The sequence below is a fragment of the Anarrhichthys ocellatus genome, unplaced genomic scaffold (assembly GCF_004355925.1).
Source record: "Anarrhichthys ocellatus isolate YVR2014 unplaced genomic scaffold, GSC_Weel_1.0 scaffold119, whole genome shotgun sequence".
NCBI classification, from domain to species: domain Eukaryota; kingdom Metazoa; phylum Chordata; class Actinopteri; order Perciformes; family Anarhichadidae; genus Anarrhichthys; species Anarrhichthys ocellatus.
Window position 1 is genome coordinate 296095 of NW_022280149.1, and position 21522 is coordinate 317616.

The 21522-nt window shown below is 43.7% G+C and overlaps 1 protein-coding gene across 1 annotated transcript; it reads right to left on the reverse strand.

Moving 5' to 3' along the window:
- Positions 1-695: 695 nt before the first annotated feature.
- On the reverse strand, positions 696-7156 carry slitrk2 (SLIT and NTRK-like family, member 2). Its single transcript, XM_031876918.1, has 2 exons — positions 6589-7156; positions 696-6408 (listed from the first exon to the last, which is right to left on the reverse strand). The coding sequence occupies exon 2, from the start codon at positions 6346-6348 to the stop codon at positions 3685-3687; it is 2664 nt and encodes an 887-aa protein (XP_031732778.1). The 5' UTR covers positions 6349-6408; positions 6589-7156; the 3' UTR covers positions 696-3684.
- Between the last annotated feature and the right edge of the window lie 14366 nt (positions 7157-21522).

Sequence of the window (21522 nt, forward strand, 5' to 3'; positions counted from 1 at the left end):
TTTTTCAACATGCTGTTCATGGAAAATAATTCACCGCCATGCCTTGCACAAAGAATTTGGTAAAAAAATCTGAAGTTGCTGTTTAATTGACATGAGTGATAAAGAAATCAACATACGTTGCATTGCATCACTTTGTGTTGATGTCTTTATACACTACATATGAAAACAGCTAGACAATGAGACATTGTGTGGGTTTGCTTTTACCTCCAAAGGGGAGACACTCATCAAAAACATCTTATCAATGTTCACCATTTTGCTTCCATAACATTTTTTATTTCAGACTAGTGGAAAGGAAACATCAAAAATACACATTCAAGTGTGTATTTTACTACTTTGTCTATTTGCGTCTGTATATTTCTACTAAATTCACCGAAAGTCAGAAATCTTGTAATACAAACAATAATCGTCTTAATGTAAGTAATCAACCGGGAAAGTTTTACGGTGATAAATACTAGGTTTTTTTACCCTTACTTGTAGTGTCACATTGTATCGAATTTAACGATACAAAACATCTCTTTAAAGGCTGTTTTCTCGAAATTCGCTTTTTTTCACTCTGAGCTAGAAATCCTAACTTCAGTAGCACTTACATCCACCAAACATTCCACTTTCATTCCTCTCTGTATTGTGAAGGTTTTTACAGAGGGGTTTGTTCATATGTCATTCATACCCAGAGATTCATTACATTTTTCCACTGAAAACATGGTGAATGTATTTTTGTATGGCTGTTGACAGTATTTTCTGATTGATGCAGTGATACAAAGAGATACAAATTCCTTCTGTAAAAATCTTTGACTAATATTTCAACAAAAATAAAACATGAATTTAGAACCTGACTTTATCCAATTTAAAGATTTCTGGAATGAAAATGTGTGCAGATTAGCACATATTTGATAAGAAAAATGCCACATTTATATAAACATAAAACTTAGGACGACTTGTAACCCAAGACATATTTGTATTCATATAATGAATCAACTGGGGAAGTTTCATGGTGCTGTCTATTTGCTACAATTGTAATCACCTGTTGTATAATCTGAGCAAATTTATTTGGCTGCTCATGTTTCTTGAGGCAACATCACCCTTCCAATATTACAGCGATCAGATTGGTGAGTACAATGAAGTCGTAAACATAACGAATAATGGCTAACATCAAGAAAATAAGGCTGAATTATAGATACATCATAATGATCTTTTAACTGTTAACTCAAAGAACACTACAAAGAACAGCGACATTCGCTTATAAGGAACAGTTACAAAGCAAATTCTCTGTATCAATAGAAAACCCACATATCTGCCAAAACATCTTGGGAGCTTTAAACTGCATTCACAGTCTTCAGAAGACCAGTTTTCAAAAGGAGCAAAGGAATACTGGAGGAAGCAAAGGAAGACCGTAACAGGTGGTGGAGAGTTTCACAAAAAGCCACCAAGTGACTGTTTCCAATGTGCTGTATTCCTTCAGTGGACCCATATAGTGACCGACACAAAGATTAAGATCAGCAGATACAACCAGCTTACCTGCAATAGGGATCCCCCAAAACCCTCAAGCTTAGACTATTCTTTGGGAAAAGGATTTTTAGCAAAACAAAAAGTCCCGACAATTTTTTTTACTCACAGACTTTGCAACCTAACTCTCAAAAAATGAACTCACTCGTCTCCTTAGCGTAGGGCTTCCCAGTCCCAGCCGTCAGACTGGAATTCTGCTCTGTTGCCGGCAACGTTTCAGCACCTTGGACAGCTACACAATAGCCAGGGGAGATCCAACGGGGGGGGAACACAAGAACAAAAGACAGGAGGAGGTGTAGGAGGGCGCTGGGCATACAAAAGGGAAATGGGAGGGGAGGGGGGGTTTGGCCACTGGGAGGCCATTCACAGAGGATACAAAGAGCCAATGTCAACTTGAGTCGAAGGACAGAAAACAAAATTAGCATTAGAGCGGGTAGCACAGTTCATTCATGTCACACGGCTGGGGAAGACAGGAAGACAGGCCTCGGCACAGTGGATGATAATACGCACACGTGCACAAACTTGCAACTTATTTTGGAACAGCAGGTTGCAAAGAAGTGCTGTATTTCCTTTCAAAATGGTGTCTGGCAGAGTCGGGGCTCTTTCTGCTGCAGACTACATTTTCTTTTTCTGCTTATCCACAATCAATGACTTTCATTTGCCATAATGATGGCAATTATTGTCCCCTGTAAGATCTCAATGCCAGAGAAGCAGCTGTTGTTAAAAAATGCTGCTTTTTTTCAATCAACATAACTGGTGTCATTTTTAAACGGCAGGAGGAATACTGCATTTTGTGAGACAGGATTTCTACTCTTGACTGCAGACTACCCTCCATTCTCATCACCACCACATTTCCTTTTACTGCTTATCCACAAGGGGCAATTCACTGCAGTTAATTGCTATACTAATGACAATTCTTCTCTCTTGTAAGACTACAATGATAAGCTGCAGTTGTTAAAAAAAATGCCACATTTTTCAAGCTACATATCTCACAATCCCTTTACTGTAATTGGTGATATTTTGACACATCCTCACTGGAAGAAAGATATTGACCCTCCACATCAAACAGTGTTGTCTGTGCACCATCAGATGGATGGAGTGGATATTTCAGGGGGAGGTGAGAGAATTTGGTGAAAAATTCGAAATAATGTGTCAGCTTCAGGCAAGTTCTATTTTCATTTTCTCTGGCTCCCACCACACATTAGACACACTGGAGAGCAGTCCATAGCACACACATCAACACACATCCAACACAATCAAGCACAGTGTAAACAAAATGTACCTCATGCTCAGAATGTTGACAAAGTGCTTCAGTGAAAGTTTAATGGCGCAATTTCGCCGCGCTCCATTGCTCCCCTATAGCATACAATATTCTCTATAAGTTGTACATCTCCAAACACTCTTCATAATCAAAGCAAAATAACATTTTCTTACCATCAAGAACTCATATCATTTTACACCCAGTCTCAAGTTCTTTTTTTTCTTCTTTTTTTTCTTTTTAAACAGACAAATAAGTCTCTATTTTACATAAAGATTTGATTCTTTAAAATACAGCACTTTCAAAAAAGGAACATTTCCATTTTGCAGAGAGCATTATTGATAAAATAGTTGAGTGCAAAGGCACTTTCTGGATTAGGTATGGGAAGGCTTTGCCGCTTGTTGGATTTTGAAAAGGTCTCTTCATTGTTTAACACTCACCATTTATCTATGTATGCTAAGTATGTACAGGAATGTAAATCTGTAGCATGTACTCTTCTACAAAGAATAGTGATTTCATACGTTTTCTGTTTTTCACAGGGAAAATAAAATACAGTTTCATGAAAAGCACAAAGCCGCAATTGTACACAGTCCTGCCCATTGTATACCTGCCGTCGTCAAAGTCTTTTGGAATTTCATTTTTCAAAAAAGAAGAAATAATATATACCTTCCAGGAGAAAAAATAGAAGTGCATAATAATATACTTCTTATTCTCCTTTTATACATCTTGAAAAGAAAGGAAGAGAAGAAAAGGAAGAGAGGAAAACGATCACCAAAGGACTCGTTTGGCCTCCAGTTAATCATGTAGGATTGAACACAGATAGATAACATAGATATATAGAGAGGGCTATTATTACAGTAACTGCGTAATTATTATGAATGGTGCACAGAACCTGGGGGAGGTGAGATGGGTGGGGCACTATCTTACAGTTGGCTCATCGCTGTCTGTTTCTCCAGAACCTCCAGGTAGTCTGGTTCTTTTTTTAGCTTCCCAGGGAGCAGAAGCGGGTGCTCATTGTTTCTCGAAGGGTGTTCAGCCCCGTAGTATTTCCTGGGGGTCCCGTACAGCACAGTTTTGTTCAACCTGTCCTGGTTGGTGATGTGCCGCCGGGCTGTAGCGGCTTCATAGGGGGGCACGATGCAAGGTCTCTTAGGTAAAGTGCAAAAGTTGTAATGGAAAGGGGGTGCGCCTGCAGCCATGGGAAGCTCTTTGTGGGGCCTCTCCCCTAAATTTTGATACAACATCTCAGGAGGTTCTGGGGTGGTCAAACCGCAGGATGTTGGAGATTTATCCATAAAATCCATTGTGCTGATGGTGTAGGCCCCTGGGCTGCAGGTGAGGACATCCTTCTTTGCGTCCAGAGGCCCAAAGCTGAGCTCCTTCAGGTTGCGGTAATACGCCATCTGTTCACCATCCTTCTGCATGTAAATAGGATTTTGGCACATAGAGCCCACAGGTGGAGGGATGTAGTTATAAACGTGGCTTTCAGTGGTTTTGTCTTGGATTGGTTCAGGAGTGTAGGAGCCATATTGCACTTGGAAAGAGTTGAGATCTAAGTTGTTAGCGCCTGTGGGGACATGTTCCACTCCTTTGCGTCGTTTCAGAAGAAAAACAAAGAGGCCTGCGCCAAAGCAGACCGACAGGATGAAAACAACAAGAAGTCCAAGAATCAGGACTGAAAGTGGGACCTCAGGGTGCAACTCGGGAGTGTGGATTCGGGATTCTGTGGGGCTGACTGAGCTAAAAGAAGAAGAGGAAGGTGTGGTGGCTTCGGTGCCAGGGCTTATTAATGTGGGGGCTTTTGTAGGGGGTGCATGTTGTGGTGGGGGCACCTCGCTGGGCTCAGGGCAGATGGCCTCATTGCGAAGTGAGCGCAGCAGACGACCTGCATGTTTTGAGGGTGAATCACACGTGATTTCGTTTACCACTACGCTGGTACTGGATAGCTCCATCCAGTTTTTGAGTGCAACGATATCACAGGTGCAGTCCCAGGGGTTCTCCTGCAGGTCGATCTGGATAAATGCTGAAAGCTGGTCCAGGACCCCTCGAACTGCAAGGTAGGAGAAATGGTTATTCCTCAAGTTGAGTCGTGTTAGCATGGTGCCCCCAAAAACATTGTCTGGGAGCGATCTTAACAGGTTGTTGTTCAAAAAAAGCAGCTGAAGGTTATGCAGAGAGTTAAATGTTTGTGGTAAAATGTCTTTGATAATGTTATATTCCAAATACAGATACTGGAGCGACTGCAGGCCAGCGAAGAGTGATTGAGTGAGTGATTCAATGTAATTCCCATTCAGATAGAGCCGTCTGAGGTTGGTTAGATTCTCGAATGCACCTTCCTGAACCACTGCTATCCTATTATTTCCTAAATGAAGCAGCTCCAGTGAGCTGTACTCAGTGAGATCAGTTCTGTAAATCACTTGTAAGTAGTTGCCGGTCAGGTGGAGTTTCTTTGGGTAGGAGGGCTTGGGGTTCAGCTCACTGATGTTGTGCAACTTTCGCTCTTGGCAATTGATGTTCAATCCGCTGTCAGGGTTTTGTGACGTGCACACACACACAGTGGGACATAACATGGGCACAGGGGACCTTGTCTGGTAAACCATTATAGGTCCAAAGACATGTTTGTCCTTTGTGATGCGCGGGGTGGGCCTGTAGCGCATTTTGGGCGGGCGGGAAGCTTTCGGGGCACGGGTGGGGGTGATCATGCCGGGGTGGTAGGTCGGGGGCAGGGCCCCTTGAAAGTGAGAGTCGGAAGGGGGGTGAACGCGCTCCCCAGCATTCCTGCGAGGGCACAGATCCTGCTTTATGAGCTGCGTGATGTCTTTACCGTGCAGCCTGAACGGTGTCTCACACACTATGTCCCCCACGAAGACAGAAATAGTGTCCAACCAGGATTTGAGGGGAATCAGATCACAGGTGCAATTCCACGGATTCTCCTCAAGCTGGATCTCCATGATGCCGCCTATGTGCTCTAAAACCCCAGCAAACGGCAGCATTTTGAGCCTGTTGCCACGTAAATCCAAGTGGGTGAGGAGCACGAAGCGGAAAATGTTGGGAGGCAAAGACAACAGCAGGTTGTCATTTAGGATCAACACTTTGAGCTTATTCAGCTTACTAAAAGCACCCGGCTCTATGGCGCTGATATAATTATAGTCTGCCTGTAAATACTCTAAACTCTCCAGTCCTGCAAATGTGTCCTCTTTAATCACCTCCAGGTTGTTGTTGTTCAAGTGGAGCCGCTTCAGGAAGCGCAGCCCGTTGAAAGCTCCGGTTCGGATCTCCTGCAAGCCGTTATTCCCCAGATGCAGTGAGGTGACATTGCCATAATTGACAAACTCATTGGCACTGAGCCGTGACAGGAAGTTTCCATTTAGAAAAAGCTGAGAGATTTTATTTGGGGGCGCCTGGAACTGACTGACGGTGGTAAATCCTTTATTCTCACAGTTGATGTTCAGAATGTTCTCCCGCTCCTCACAGGCGCAGCGGGTCTTGCAGATCTCTTTGGAGGCGGAAGTTTTGCGGCTCTCCGTTTCAGACGGTGACAGACTGGTGACAGTGAGGACGCTCAGCAAGAGGACGCAGCTCAGCATTTTTACAGCCAAAAATGTTCGCTGAAATATAGATCCAGCATTTAACTCTGCAGCGTGAGCCTTGGATGGAAAGAAAAAAAAATCAGGGGGTGAGTTCCCAGAGCAGGGAGAGGGGAAAAGGGAGGTAGAGCCGCTCACACAAACACTTACTTACACACAAACAAGCACACAAGCATGCAGAAAACAGGCGCACCGACGTTATTTGGTGTTAAAATGGGGCCGTGAATTCTCTCCACTGACCTTCACTGTGAATCCAAAAAAATCCCAAAAAATCAATCCTGGAAAAGAAAAAAAGCGAAACCATTGCAAATCAACGGGATCCGGTGTGGTGGATGGACTTGACACATTGTCAGAGACGGAGGGGAATCAGGGGGAGAAAAGCCGCTTACTGCAACCCTGTTTCCCTTTAGAGAGCACAGATTCATTCAGTGGCTTCACGCATATCACCAGCAGCTGCGGCCAAATATTCACAGAGAGACGAGCTTCGAAACGCTGCCTCTCTTCTCCTCCACACAGAAAAAACACTTCATTTTAGTCCGGTCAAAATAAATCACTTTTTTTTTAAAGATCCAGAAAAAATGCGCAAAGACGCCATGACGCACGGCTGGCTTTCCTTATCGCCTTCTGCTAAAGAAAGGACGCAGGTCAAAGTGAACCCGATGCAGGAAAAGAGGAGAAAAAAGCAGCGTGCTTGAGAGAGAGAGATTGAGGGGAGATATATATTCCCGGAGCTGAGGCATGCCGTCGGTCCTCCTCCTCCGCTCCGCACACTGACAGCAGCACTGAGCGTCTGCTGCTGCTGCCTCACTGCCTTTGTGTGTGTGTGTGTGAGAGTGTGTGTGTCTGTGTGTGTGTAGGTGTGTGTGTGTGTGTGTGTGACTGAGAGAGAGACAGAGAGAGAGAGACTTTTACGTCACTACAGTCAACATAAACACAGACACACACTTCAATCTGATCTCAAACGAAGTAATGTTTGTCCACAAAATAATCTGAATTTCTCTTGTTTTTATTGCAATTGTTGTTCTCAACAAAATGACTATTATTGTTGTTGTTATAGTTATATCATCATTCTATCTGGTTCCAGTCATCTAGAAGAAAATGATGTCACTCAGGTTTTTCACGTTTTGTGCATTTCAGTGTACTCCTTGGTTTCCATTCACAGTACAATAAGTACCTTCAGTGTACACCTTGATGGGAACTCTTCTGAATAACAAAGACTCTAGATGAGCACCTGCTACAACAGCCAATTACGATGGGATATCATCTATATTTTATCATGCACAGATGTGGAGTCACATCAATCTTATTGTTGTCCCCCAAGTAGAACGCATATCTGGAGCTCTTTTGTTGTCTTGTTGTTACTCATGACGCCACTAGGAGGCAGGAAAGGCCTCTTCTCAGGCTCCTCTGTCTCGCTCATTATTTCTCCTACTTTCTTGTCTTCAGTCTTCACCTCTCACTCACTCATTCAGTAATGGCATTATTATCAGAGAGAGAATCACATTTATATACAGAATTCCCAAACAATAACGTCAAGTTTCAAGGTTCCTCAATAAATTCAGTAATAATTATGACCATTATGTGGTGTTTTTAATTCAATGATTTACTGTAATGTTCCTATATATATTCCAATATATATAGGAATATATATCCACTCAAGTATTTTCACAGAGACAGTTTTACTGTTTCACCTAAAGACAAACAATTTCTACACAGAACCATCACGACTCTGTGCAGTAATGTGGAGTACACCCTCAAATACATCAGTAGAAAATATATAAATATGCTTTCTCTGCTTCTTATACCTCAGCTTTGACATTGACATTCTAACATTGACATCACTTCTTCCACCCAGCATTTGACTGACCATTGGAGAAGAACAGGCTCTTCTTCACAGCAGACATTTTGACTTGTTACAGTATAATTTACAGGTGTTACTAAAAGCGATTGGCTCTGTTCTACTTAAGTGTCCCAGTAAAGCGTGATGGTGTGACAGTGAGTCAGCATGCACAATACCTGGACCATGAAACTGAAGCAGGGCAGCCTGCTTCAATGTATTGAAGTTTTGGCATGACCAGAATATATCACGCTGAGGGGGCTGGACTGTGATGACACGTTGGGCATTCTGGTATTGTTGGCAAATCTTTCTGCTTTACGTGTTCTTTCCTCTGCTCTTAACATTTCATCACTTTTTGATTTGAGTCTAAAGAGCAGACAGCAGTCCTTAGATGACCTATGAGCTGCAGCTGGGTGCATAGTGGCCAAAGCAGTTCCCTTCTTGAACTTAAAGGTGGATTCAAAAACACCTTTGGTCAAATTGAGCAAACATCCCCTCATGGTCCGCTAGCTGTCCGTTCTGAGTCTGCCCTGTGCTCATACACAGCCCTGGCTCTGTGAATGGGAGACAAACGCAGCACTGTATCAGCCAATCAGAAACAGGAAGCATTCATGCTGTGCACAGGACAGGGGACAGGCCACGGATGCCAGGCAGTGGGAGCGAGAGGGACGGAAAATCTGCCACATGCTAACGTTCTTGGAAGGGGGGGTGTTTGTCTGGGTGTTGAGTTCAAATATTAACAATGAGTGTGTTTACATGGATATGAACACTACCAGTTGTGATCATATTCGGGATATGATGTTTACATGAGCACACAGAAAACACAATATTCATATCCCGAATATATGACACATTATTTTAACACATTACGTGCCCACCACCACCACATCATGCGTTGTTAAGAGGTCATTTCACGTATTTCTATGAGATCAGGTTGCACCACCACTAAATGGGATAGGGGAGCAGTGGATGAAGCTCTGCAGCCTCTTTCATTACTAAAAGGACAAAACTCAGTTCCTTCATCGCTCCAGAAGTGAGATGCTTTCCCTGGCGCCATTGTTTGTATTTCTGTTACGTCACTCGGCTGAAGCCGCGCGCAACTACATCAACGTTGACTTCTCGTTGCACACAGTGAACAAACAGTGGACTCTTAGCTGAAAGATCGCTGTTTGTTGGACCCATCCATCACCCCTCCCGCCCGCCTTGTGTGGGCTTCAGCTTTCTTTATACTTCCTCTTTCATGAGTATGTGGATAACATCCAAAATCATTTCGTGGGATATATACAAATTATGGCACATTCTTTTTTATAGGTATTGCTACGAATGCTGGATGAAACCAGCATTATTCATTTATAAAAAACACACTTAATCTTTCTCCAGAATTACAGACTCTACCTTTGAAGCAACCCCACTACATGCCTGCATTTTGATTTGTGAAGGAGTACCTTAACTCAACTCAGTGGCTTTCACAGCTTTCACAGCAGCTGCAGTGGCCTTACTGCAGCCTGACTAAGGCATGACAACAGACGCTGACAGCAGAGCAGGCGGGAAGACACAAAGGTGGCGACGATTTTCTCCATGCCAGGGTCTGACAGGACCGGTCCAGCTCTGCTGATATTCCATTTAGTTTAAAAAAACATTGTAGTCACAACATGATGTTTCACAGTTATATTTAAGGATTGAAATAACTACATGTAAATATATCATCCTAATTATAGCAGTGATGATGATGATAAAGGATGGTGCACGTAATGATGAGAGTGACATTCAGCTTTTTGTTTATTTATTTCCTTTATTGAGAATGATGAGCGCCTCAGGTTTCAGTGATGACTGATGGCAAGAAGAGGTGTTGAAAGGAAAAGCCTGCAGATTTCCACATGAGACCAGGTGGGTATATGTTATCACAGCACGTTTGTCAAGTCAATCACAGGCCACGAGGACGGCTGTACCTGAAGCATGTGTGTGTGTGTGTGTGTGTGTGAGAGAGAGATGGAGGAGAGGAAACAGGGTAAATAACTATATCAGCATTTTAAAATTGATAGAAACATTTATTCCATGAATACATGAAAATAAAACCTAAGTACTGTTAAAGCTTCGTCACCCCAGCGTTTAAAACACTAAATATTTAATTTTTTAACAGAATCTCTCTCTGATTAGCGGATCTGCTCATAAACCCCAACACAAACCGTTCACATCAATTTCAACTCTGTTGGAAATTCATTCTTACTGTTCTTTGCCCAGAGTATACAGTCTTGACAACGTTGACCTTTGTGAAAATGGAAAGCCGCAGAGTCCAAAACAGAGGAAGCTTTTCTGCCACTTGATTTGTGTGAGTGAGTAGAACTGATGTTTGGGTTCATCATGCCCCATCTCTGCCCCCTCTTACCAGGGCTGGATTAACCTGTTAAATAAAACAAGTTCATTAAATGCTAATTCATTGAAGTTTATTACAGGGCCCTTCCATAAGACAGGGCCTTAAAATCAGATGAAAAGGCACATAAACGCTTTTTTCGTTTTAATTTACATAAATCGCCTCACCAAATTTCCACAAACCAATTGACACAGTAAATGTATTTACCACAAATTAGTGGAACAGTAAGCTGATTCGGATAACTGGTTGACTGATGATCCGGAGTGGGAGTATTGTGTCACAACATCTGTGGAGAGTGACGAGCAGCTACTCTGGCCTTTACGCATGCTCGGCCCGAGTGTGTTTGATGCCAATGACTGCAGTGCCTCCAGGTCCAGCTCCTGCAGACAGGAAACAAACGAACAAACAACAAAACATAAAACACTGAGCAGCGACAGATGAAAGACCCGTAATCGTGGTGAGAAATGGCCTCAGCGACGGCCCTACCAAGGGCCTCAGGCTGGATGTCAGCCCCTTCTCCGATTGAGTGCAAACATTTTGTACGACTGCAGTTGTCTCAACCAGGGAGGCAGTTGTAGTTTCAATACTGCAAAATCGACAAAGGAATGAGTGAAGGTGGGAGGCCATGCTGCCTCTCTGACGGGCATCTGCAGCATGATATCTGGAGCTGTGGCACAGAATAACAACCCTTTGCATATTATGCAGATAATAGATAGCAAGATCTGTGGGCTGGTGGCTCACCATTGGCCTTGTGTTGTTAGAATGCTTGCTGGTGCATGCCGCTCCGTTTATTGTTTGAACAGATGACAAACGCTCAGACCAAAAAATGCATTTATCCATCTATTAAAGCCAGAATAAGTAACACTGAGAAAGGTGATGGCTGCTAGTTTACTTTTGTCTACAACAGGGCTAGGTTTATTAGCTGTGGTGCATCAAGCACTTTTATATAACATTGCTCAGCTATAAGACAGGAATCAATGGTACAAATCACATGAACGATCACCTACAGGTCTCCCCTATCTTTCATTTCACACTCCATCACTGTATAATCCTTTTTGTGTGTTTGGGAGGGACACAGAGATAGGTGTGGGTCAAAGAGAGGAAATGAAGAAGTGGATAAGATGAGAATTGGGAGTGGAAAAATAGATTGAAGGATTGCTGTTTTAATGGTTTTGACATATGTCTGAGTTTGGCCACTGGGGGTTCACTGTTCGACTGTCACCGAGGATGAGGCATCAGAAATAACTCAAAAGAATGACTTCTGAAAAGGAGAAAATCCACCATGAAACAATTTACATGTGTTGTTTACTGATCATCATGTCATGTCTAAAACATTACAATCAAAATCAAATATATTAACAATATTCAATTTTGTTATGAACGTTTTAGATTCATCAAAGACAAAACTGGTTTATTGTTGTACAATATTGGTATATATTCAGTAGTATACTTTACAGATAATACAAATGGATTAAATGATTATAACAAAGTTCAAAGAACTGAATATAATGTAGCAAGTAATCACAGAAGAGAGGGAATGTGCTCACTGTCATAGGAGTTCAGAATCAGGACCCAATACCAACCACAAGACACAGAATCTGGTACAAAACAGACTTTATTTCTATCGGACAGATGGCAGGAATAGCTGTGTGGTACCCGTGGTCCGACACAGGATGGCAGGCCGGATCGACGGTGTGATTTCCGGTGGATCGACACCAGAGGGCAGGCAGGTCGATGGTGTGATTCCCGTGGATCGACACCGGAGGGCAGGCAGATCGAAGGTGTGATTTCCCATGGATCGACACCGGAAGGCAGACACACTAGCAGGCACTATAACCCGTAGCAGAGAGGAGAGAGATCAGAACCAGGAATCGTCAAAAGGGAAACTTACAGATGGAAGTAACGGAATACCGGGGTAGAAGACGGTAAGGACTGACAACCCAGGACTGCAGGACATGGGTTGATATACTGCCAAGATGTGATTAGTGGAACCCGGGTCTGGTGTGTCAGCTTGCAGGAGATGATCAGCTGATTGTCTACAGCTGTGCCCCAATCAGGGGTGTGGCCATGGGAGGTGTCTGGAGGTAGACAGATGAAAACACAGACATGTGGCACACAATAACAGACAGGGAAATGACAGAACACACGAGGAGAGGAGGTCAGGGGAAACAGAGGAACACACAATGAGTCAGACAGGGATCCTGACCGTACCCCTGTCAAGAGTGTTTGATTTGTGACACATGGAATTTCGGGTGGATCCTCATGAATGAGGAAAGTTTCAGACGGACCAAGGAGGAGTTGATAATGGCCCGGATCTCAAACGGGCCAATGAACCAGGGGGACATCTTACGGGATTCAGTCCTTAAAGGGATATCCTTGGTGGCGAGCCAGACCTTTTAACCGACTTGGTACTGCAGAGCAGGGGTGCGGCGGCGATCCGCCAGGCGTTAATTTTGTTCTGCGGTACGGAGAAGAGCGAACCAGGTCACCTTTCACACTCTCCTATGGAGGTGGAGCTGAACTGAGGGAATGGCTATCTCCGCCTCCTGGGCCGGGAACAGAGGCGGCTGGTATCCCAGGGAGACAAGGTATAGGAGTTGTGAGCATATTCCACCCAGGACAGATGAGTGCTCCAGGTGGAAGGGTTCAATGCTGCCATGCATCGGAGGGAGGCCTCAAGCTCCTGGTTGAGTCTCTCTGTCTGCCCGTTAGATTGGGGGAGGAAGCCGGAGGACAGACCGATAGTTGCGGCGAGGGCCCGAACAAAGGCTCTCCAGACCTGGGATATGAACTGCGGTCTGCGGTCTGAAAAGATGTCCACTGGGATCCTATGTAAATTGCACACCTGGTTGACCATAATGTCAGCGGTCTCCAGAGCTGAGGGAAGCTTGGGCAGCGCGATAAAGTGAGCCGCCTTGGAGAAGCGGTCGACCACCGTAACGATGACCGTGTTCCCTTGAGAAGGCGGCAGACCTGTGACAAAGTCGAGGGCAATATGGGACCAGGGACGATATGGCATAGGAAGGGGTTGCAGCAAGCCGACGGGAGGTTGGTGTGAAGTCTCACTTCGGGCACAGGTTGAGCAGGCGAGGAAAAATGCTCTTGTGTCCGCTTCCAGCGACTTCCACCAAAAGGTCCTCCGAAGCAGGGTAATGGTTTGTCTGATGCCAGGGTGACAGGAGAACCGGGAGGTATGCGCTTACTGGAGAACCTAGGAGCGTGCGGACAGGGGAACAAAGAGGCAGCCGGGGAGGGCGCCTCCGGGGTCTGGCTGAGTCCGGCGAGCATCCCGCACCACTTATTCGATCTCCCAGGTGAGAGAGGCTGCCACACAGGTTGCAGGGAGGATGTTAAAAGGACTGGAGGAGTAACCCTCCGGAGAGAACTGGCAAGAGAGAGCGTCGGGTTTGGTATTCTTGTGGCCTGGACGGTAAGAGATGGAAAAGTCGAACCGCCCGAAGAACAGTGCCCACCGAGCCTGGTGAGAGTTTAATCTGTTGGTGGTCGGAATGTACTCCAGGTTCTTATGGTTGGATGAATGGATGAACGGCCCCCTCTAGCCAGTGTCTCCATTCCTCGAGAGCCAGTTTGATTGCCAACAATTCTCGGTTTCCAACGTCATAATTTCTTTCTGCCAGGGTCAACCGGCGGGAATAGTAAGCGCAGGGATGGAGCTCAGAGTCAGAGTCCGAGCGTTGTGACAGGATGGCCCCCACGCCTGTGTCAGAGGCATCTACCTCGACAAAGAACTGTCAGGTGTCGTTGGCTGAGTCAGGATGGGGTCTGAGGAAAACCGCTCCTTGAGGAGTTGGAACACCTAGCCGGCTTCTGGAGTCCATACAAACATGATCTTGGAGGAAGTGAGTTTAGTGAGGGGGGCTGCTACCTTGCTGTACTTCCGGATGAATCTGCAGTGGAAGTTGGCAAACCCAAGGAATTGTTGGAGCTGTTTCCGAGAAGAGGGGGTCGGCTATCCAGTCACAGCCTTGATCTTTTCCGGATCCGTCCTAACTTGACCCCTCTCGATGATGAACCCCAGGAACTGAACTGAGGTCACATGGAACTCGCATTTTTCAGCCTTCGGGAACAGTTTGTTTTCCAGTAGGCGCTGGAAGACCATCCGGACATGGCGCTGATGCTGAAGGTCCACTGAATAGATGAGGATGTCATCTAAGTAAACAAACACAACGGTTCAGAAAGTCCCAGAGTATGTAATTTCCACCTCCGAGGTGAAAGAGGGAGACGGACTTGGAGCTCGAGGACGCATCCGCTCAACCTGAAAGGCTGACGCCGGAGCACGGGAGCGAAAGCTGGAAGAGGATGACGTCACGGGCGATGCCCCTTGGGATCTGTATGTCCTCTCAAGTTGCCTCTCCCGCATCCGATTATCCAGCCCGATCGTGAGCTCGATCAGCTCATCCAATGAACCGACCTTATCACAGGTGGCCGGTTCTTCCTTCATGGCTTCCTATAGTCCATGAAGGAATACTCCCCTGAGCGCCGTCTCTCCCCACCCGGACCCGGCGGCGAGAATACGGAAATCCACCGAGTGTTCCGCTACACTCGCTTGGCCCTGTCTCAGGCGGAGAAGGTGCTGAGCCACATCATCGGAGTCCACGGGGTGGTCAAAAACCCTCCTCAGATCCTCCACAAAGTCCACATAAAGCACGGTATTAGGCCGATCAATACTCAATGTACTCGTGGCCCAGTCCAAAGCCCTTCCCCGCAGTAATCCGACCACATAGGAAACCTTGGACCTGTCCGGGGCAAAAGTCTGAGGCTGACGGTCAAATACCTGTCGTCATTGAAACAGGAAGCCCCGGCACTTCCCCAGCGTTCTATCATAGGGATCCGGAGATGGCACGGGGGATTCCCGGACCGGCAGGGCGAGGACTAGAGTGGATGGTGCGGGTGCTGGAGCCGGTGGAGACTTGACTGTCCGAGCTAGTTCCTGCAGGATGCAGCCAATCTGGGAAACCTCAGATGCGATGGATCTCTATGATTTAATCATTTCTTGGAGCGTCTGCTGGTGTTGCTCCAGCAGAGTGCTATGACCGGCCAGTGTACCTGTGTTAGCTGGATCCATAACTGGTCAGTCCATTCTTTCACAGGAGTTCAGGATCAGGACCCAATAGCAACCACAAGACACAGAATCCGGTACAAAACAAACTTTATTTCTACCGGACAGATGGCAGGAATAGCTGTGTGGTAGATCAGGGGAGGTCGGGGGAAGACAGAGGTAAACACACAATGGGTCGGACAGGGATCCTGACACTCAGCTATTGACATGACGAATAGTTATACCAAGCTTGTTGAGTTGCAAGCTGTTAAAGGACAGGCATATATACACACCAGAGGCATGATGAGGAAACAACACAAAATGTGAAATACTGTGATATTTTGCATTCAAACTATTGATACCCACAGTAATACACATTAACAATTGCACTACTTTATTAGAAATATATAAATGATGTATAAGTGTGGTTAATTAATAGTAAATAAGTAAATAACTTTATATACAGTGCAGCCAAACACTAGGCTAAAAATTAAAGTTTAGACCTCACCCTAACCCTATACATAGGGCTACTATTAAAACGCAGCAACTTGGAGAGCGCCGTGGAGCTCAATCCTGACAATTGTCCAGTTTGCATTTTGCAGGTTGGCTTTTCACAACAGGTCGGGTGTTCACAGGTGTTAAAACAGCCTGACCCGTGCATCACTGCAGCACACTATGTAGATAAATACTGTATATTATTCTACGCGCAGGCAGAAGACCAACTACTGCAATCCTGTCCGAGGTAAATTTGTATACAGCCTAAGCTACTATTTTTTTATTGATTTTTCTTTCTTTTAAATCCTCCATTTCCCAGGTATGCGGTGTGTTGTATTTTCTGGGGCTTATATTGTGAATGGTAAGAATGGAAGGAGTGGATCTATGCGCTGGCTTTGTCAATGTTGAAATGAGTAATCAAGTTTGCCATCTTCGGACCAAAGATCCTCCATGTTGTTGTACCATAGTGTGCGCACAACGTAATCTTATTCACTCGCGGTGCGAAATCAAAAAAAATTGTGGTCGCTTTTTAGCACCCTAATATTCGGGTACTGTGTAAAAGTACTCGTCAAAAACACAGTTCAAAAAAGAATATATTGATATATGATATATATTGATACATTGGCATGAGATCCAGTGAGTTACCGCAGCTCTTTTCTAACGGACTGAGCTTATCCATGCCAAACACATAATTATTATGGGATGTGCTCTTACACTGTGTTCACCCTGGAAAAATAGAAAGAATGTAGATTTTTTTGTAATTTTAGTTAGCCTACTTTAATAGCAGTTTCACAAATAATAATATTGCAAACACGTGCATGCCTAGACATTGAGTAAGATCAGACTGAACAAACGTATGCATGCTGTTTCTAAGCAACAAAAATCAGGTACTACAACATTCTGGGTTTTTTAGTGCCTTGCTCATGGGTACCTTTGGCAGAACTCATTCAACCCAGCAAATGGTATAGCACATCCTTAGTCTTCCGACTACTCAAAGTGCTTTAACACTACATGTCATCATTTACCCATTCATACACTGATGAGCTACCATGCAAGGTGCCACCCATCAGGACTCTAACTAACATTCACACCACATAGGCACAGCTACGGGAGCAATTTGGGTCTTTAAGTGTCTTGCTCAAGGACACATCAACATGGACTAGCGGAGATGGGGATCGAACCGCCGATCCTTTGATTGAAGGACGACCCTGCTCTACTACTGAGCCACAGAGTGCTGCTGAACAATTCAAATGCCTTTGCCTCAAACACCCACTCACCTGCTGGTTTGCCTATTGATGAATCCAGTTATTGCCTGTCTAAACTGGAGTTTCTGCTGGGCTCCCTCATGATAAGGGAACTAATATGTTGTAATGAGCGCAAGCACCAGGGCGACAGAATCAAATTTTCACTTTGGTCCCAGGCAGAACTTAATTTGGATCCCAGGCTAAAATGTGTTAAAGAGCCCCTGTGTAGAGTGATAGAACACTCAGAAATAAGAAGCTTACTCCTGACTTTTAAAACACTACATTTATGAACAGACATGCCAGGCTTGCTTTCAAATTGCACTTAAGGTGATAATAAGCTGATTATATTATTGTTACCACGTGTTTAATATGAAATGGATCTTGACATACACGCAGAATCAAAAAGGCTCTTTTATCAGTCTCCATTCTTTTAATTTTTTTTACACAATTGTACATCAGCACGGTTGGTGTGGCAGAGCAAACAGTGTGTGGGATTGGAAGGCAGATGAGCAGAAAGCTAAAAATATGCCAAATTTGAAGTGTGTTGACACAGACAGAGATGAAATGACAGAATCAGGAGAGAAATAACCAGAGCAAAGAGACAGACATTGAGGACCAACAGAATAAAGAAAAGGGGATGATGGGAAGGTGTACTGGTGAAGTAAAAACAAAAATCACTCACTGAGCGATGTCATGACTTGACTAGAAATGTTTCTAACTAGATCATGATTGAAAACTGAAATTATATGGATGAAAAATTTAAACATTTGTAGTACAGTTGCTTTATCCCAAATAAATGAAAAACATTTCAGATATGGGTCCAAAAGGTAAATTTGATAATTTTGGAAAACCCATAGATAACCAGAAAGATGGTGCAGGAGCTTTGAACAGTTTTTTTCAAATCATTTGTTTTAGGTCTTGGAAGACATAATTGACTCTTTCTTATGGAAGACTGTCAGTTAGATAACTCAGAGTGGGATTTTTTTCTGTTACCCATACAGCTGAAATGTGAGTCAATTTCCCATCATCCTTCCTCATAGGGATACAATTATTAAAGGAGAAATAAATTATGTTTCTATGGGTTTTCCCAGCAGAGCCTTTTATTTTGAAAAGGCCACAACAGACCTCATCGTTCTCCAGTTTTATAAAGTAATTAATTTTCTTTACTATTCAGGCCAACCCGTATCAAATGCTATTGTAGCGTCTGCTGGAAAGTACTACAACGATCTTGATTACTTTATATAAGAACAACAGCTTCAAACGTTGTCTTTTCAAAAAGCCAGATCCGTAAAGAAATGTTTTTATCCAGTTTGGTAAGTTAGAACTTTATTGGCCTGAAGAGCCCTGACATCACCCCCATCCAACACCTCTGTGATGAACTGGAATACCATAAATGAATTGTCGTTTTAATTCACTTCTGGTTGTATTAGCCGTGTTGTTCTTACTTTGCTTGACTTTGCCCTGAAATTATTACTCTCCCCAGTAATGAGTAGTGTTCGGGATTACAATTTCCAAAACAGTAATTAGGGCCTGAGCACCGACATAGACTTGCTATCTCATAATAATGAGATACTATCTCGATATTTCGACTTACTATCTCATAATTTCGATTTACTATCATAATTTCGATTTACTATCTCATAATTTCGATTTACTATCTCATAATTTTAACTAACTGACTGAGGTGTAGCAGAGCAGAGAAATTCTTGGTTTTGTATGCCTCTAGCCATATCATTTTTCTCGAGAAGCCATCTATGCAACCACTCATACATATTCCATAAGGCTTTAATTTGCCATACCCATCTGTATGCCATACATAGTTTGGCCCATGGCTGACATTCATGCGCCATCTTAAACGGTTGCAGGCCCGCAGATCTACCCCATTCCCGTCCATTTGGGGTGACCGTGGCTCACTGGGTTAAGAGGGTTGTCTGGGAGCCGGAAGGTCAATACACTGAACCCCAGGCTCCCCGGGCGCCTGTCATTGGAAACCCACTGCTCCCTATATACAGGGATGGGTCAAATGCAGAGACAAATTTCCCCCTTAAAGGGATCAATTTAGTATAAAAAAAATAAAAAATCAGTTGCATCAATTGATGCAGTTTCTCTGTCGGTAATTACAAGTTTGATATAATGTGATTCCTCCAAAATTACCAAAATTTCACAATTTGTGAATCCACGTCGAAAGTAGGCTTCAATTATGGTATCCATTTTGATCTGCTAAGCTTTGTCTCATTCACTTGCTTCTGTTGCTTTGGCGCCCGTGAAGAAACACATAGGCCTATAAAAGGACATAATGCTAAGTCGAAATTATGAGATAATATCTCATTATTATGAGATAGTAAGTCGAAATTATGAGATAGTAAGTCGAAATTTCGAGATAACAGGATCTTTATTTTTTCCTCACAGTGGCGGAAAATGGGCTTCCATACAAAAAGGAGGTGCTTGGGATACTGTGAATTTTTTCAAATTTGGCAGGCAAGCCAGAATTTACAAAAATTGCAGTCTGATTGGGGTGTCCAGCTGCGGTATGAAATATCGGCTCGATAGCGCCTCCTATTGAGTAGCCCCAACATTGGGTTTCACCTAGCTGTATGAAATTTGGTAGGTATGTGGAACGTGATGGGACGTACAAAAAAATCATCTTGAAATTTTCACTAAACCAAACAGGAAGTCGGCCATTTTGAATTTTATGACGTTTTTGGACCGTTTCAAGGCATCATACTCTAACGAAGTCCTCCAAGAGATTTAACCCGATTGACTTCAGATTCAATCAGTATCATCTTGAGACCTTGGCAGTGAAAAGTTACTCAAAGATCAAAAAGTTATCAAACTATGTATCTGTGGCGTGGCGTCAAAAAAACACCATTCACCGCGAAACAGGAAGTTGTTTATAACTCGGCCGTACATTGTCTAATCTGCTCCAAATTTCTCATACGTCATAACATCCTGACCCGGAACACATCTATATGACAATTTAGAATCATAGTAATAGCGCCACCCAGTGGCAACCGGAGGTTGTAAGTTTTGTACTTTGACATCCTGCTCCTCGCAGATTAATCAGATCCCTCTAAAATGTAGAAAAGCCTTAAGACCTTGATAATGCTTCATTGTGAAGATTGTAAGAAGTTGTTGAAGGGCGGCGACGTGGTGGCTCGGCGAATTTTGATCCTTCGCCATGAAGAAATAAACTGATGTAACTGGACTCCACATCATCAGATCTTTACCAGATTTCACATATTTGATTAGACTCCAGTCCTGAAGACATCTGCAGGCCAATTCATAGTGCCACCTATTGGTAATAGTAAGTTAAAGTCTTTATACTTTGGCTTGTTTCTCTTAGTAGGTAAATCAGATCAACATCAAGTTAGTTCCACACAAATGTAAGAAGTTCATAATGCCAATTTATGAAGTTTTTGAAGTTTCATCCAACGCCGTTGCCGTGACGATGCAGTCTTCGCCGTGAAAAATTAAGGTAATTTTGAGAGGCTAAAAATGCTCGAAACATAAGCAAACTTGGCACACAGATTTAAAGCCCAAAATGTAGTTATATAATATGATTTTATTCGTTTAGAGTGGCAAATTGGCTCAATAGCGCCCCCTACAAAATTTTGACGAAGCAGCCCTCGCAGTATGTTTCACATAAATGTATACAATTTGGGAGGCTCATAAATCATATTTGGACTTAAAAAAAAGTCTCTTGGGACCATGCTCTAAACCCAATTTTGTATGAATTTCTAGTGTCGTTTTTGCAATTTCCAGGTGCTCTACTTTAACGACCTCCTCCTAGGGAAATAATCAGATCAACTTCAAATTTGGTCAGTACAATCTAAAGACGTTTGTGATTAAACGTTACTCAAAGCTTGTTGTTTCGTGAAAAGTCGTGGCCGTGGCGACGCATTCTTCGCCATGAAAAACAAAGGTGTTTTTGAGGGGCTAAAAATGCTCAAAACATAATCAACCTTGTCAAACACATTTAAAATGTAATGCTTCAGAGTGGCAAGTTGGCTCGATAGCGCCCCCCACAATATTTCGATGATGCAGCCTACGATGCAGTTACTAAAAACTTGAGGTTTCATCGAACAATATGGACGTGGTCTGGCAACCATTTTACATGGTTCGCCAGCATACATCAAGCTGTTGTAACTCGACTGTACTTTTTCAAAAC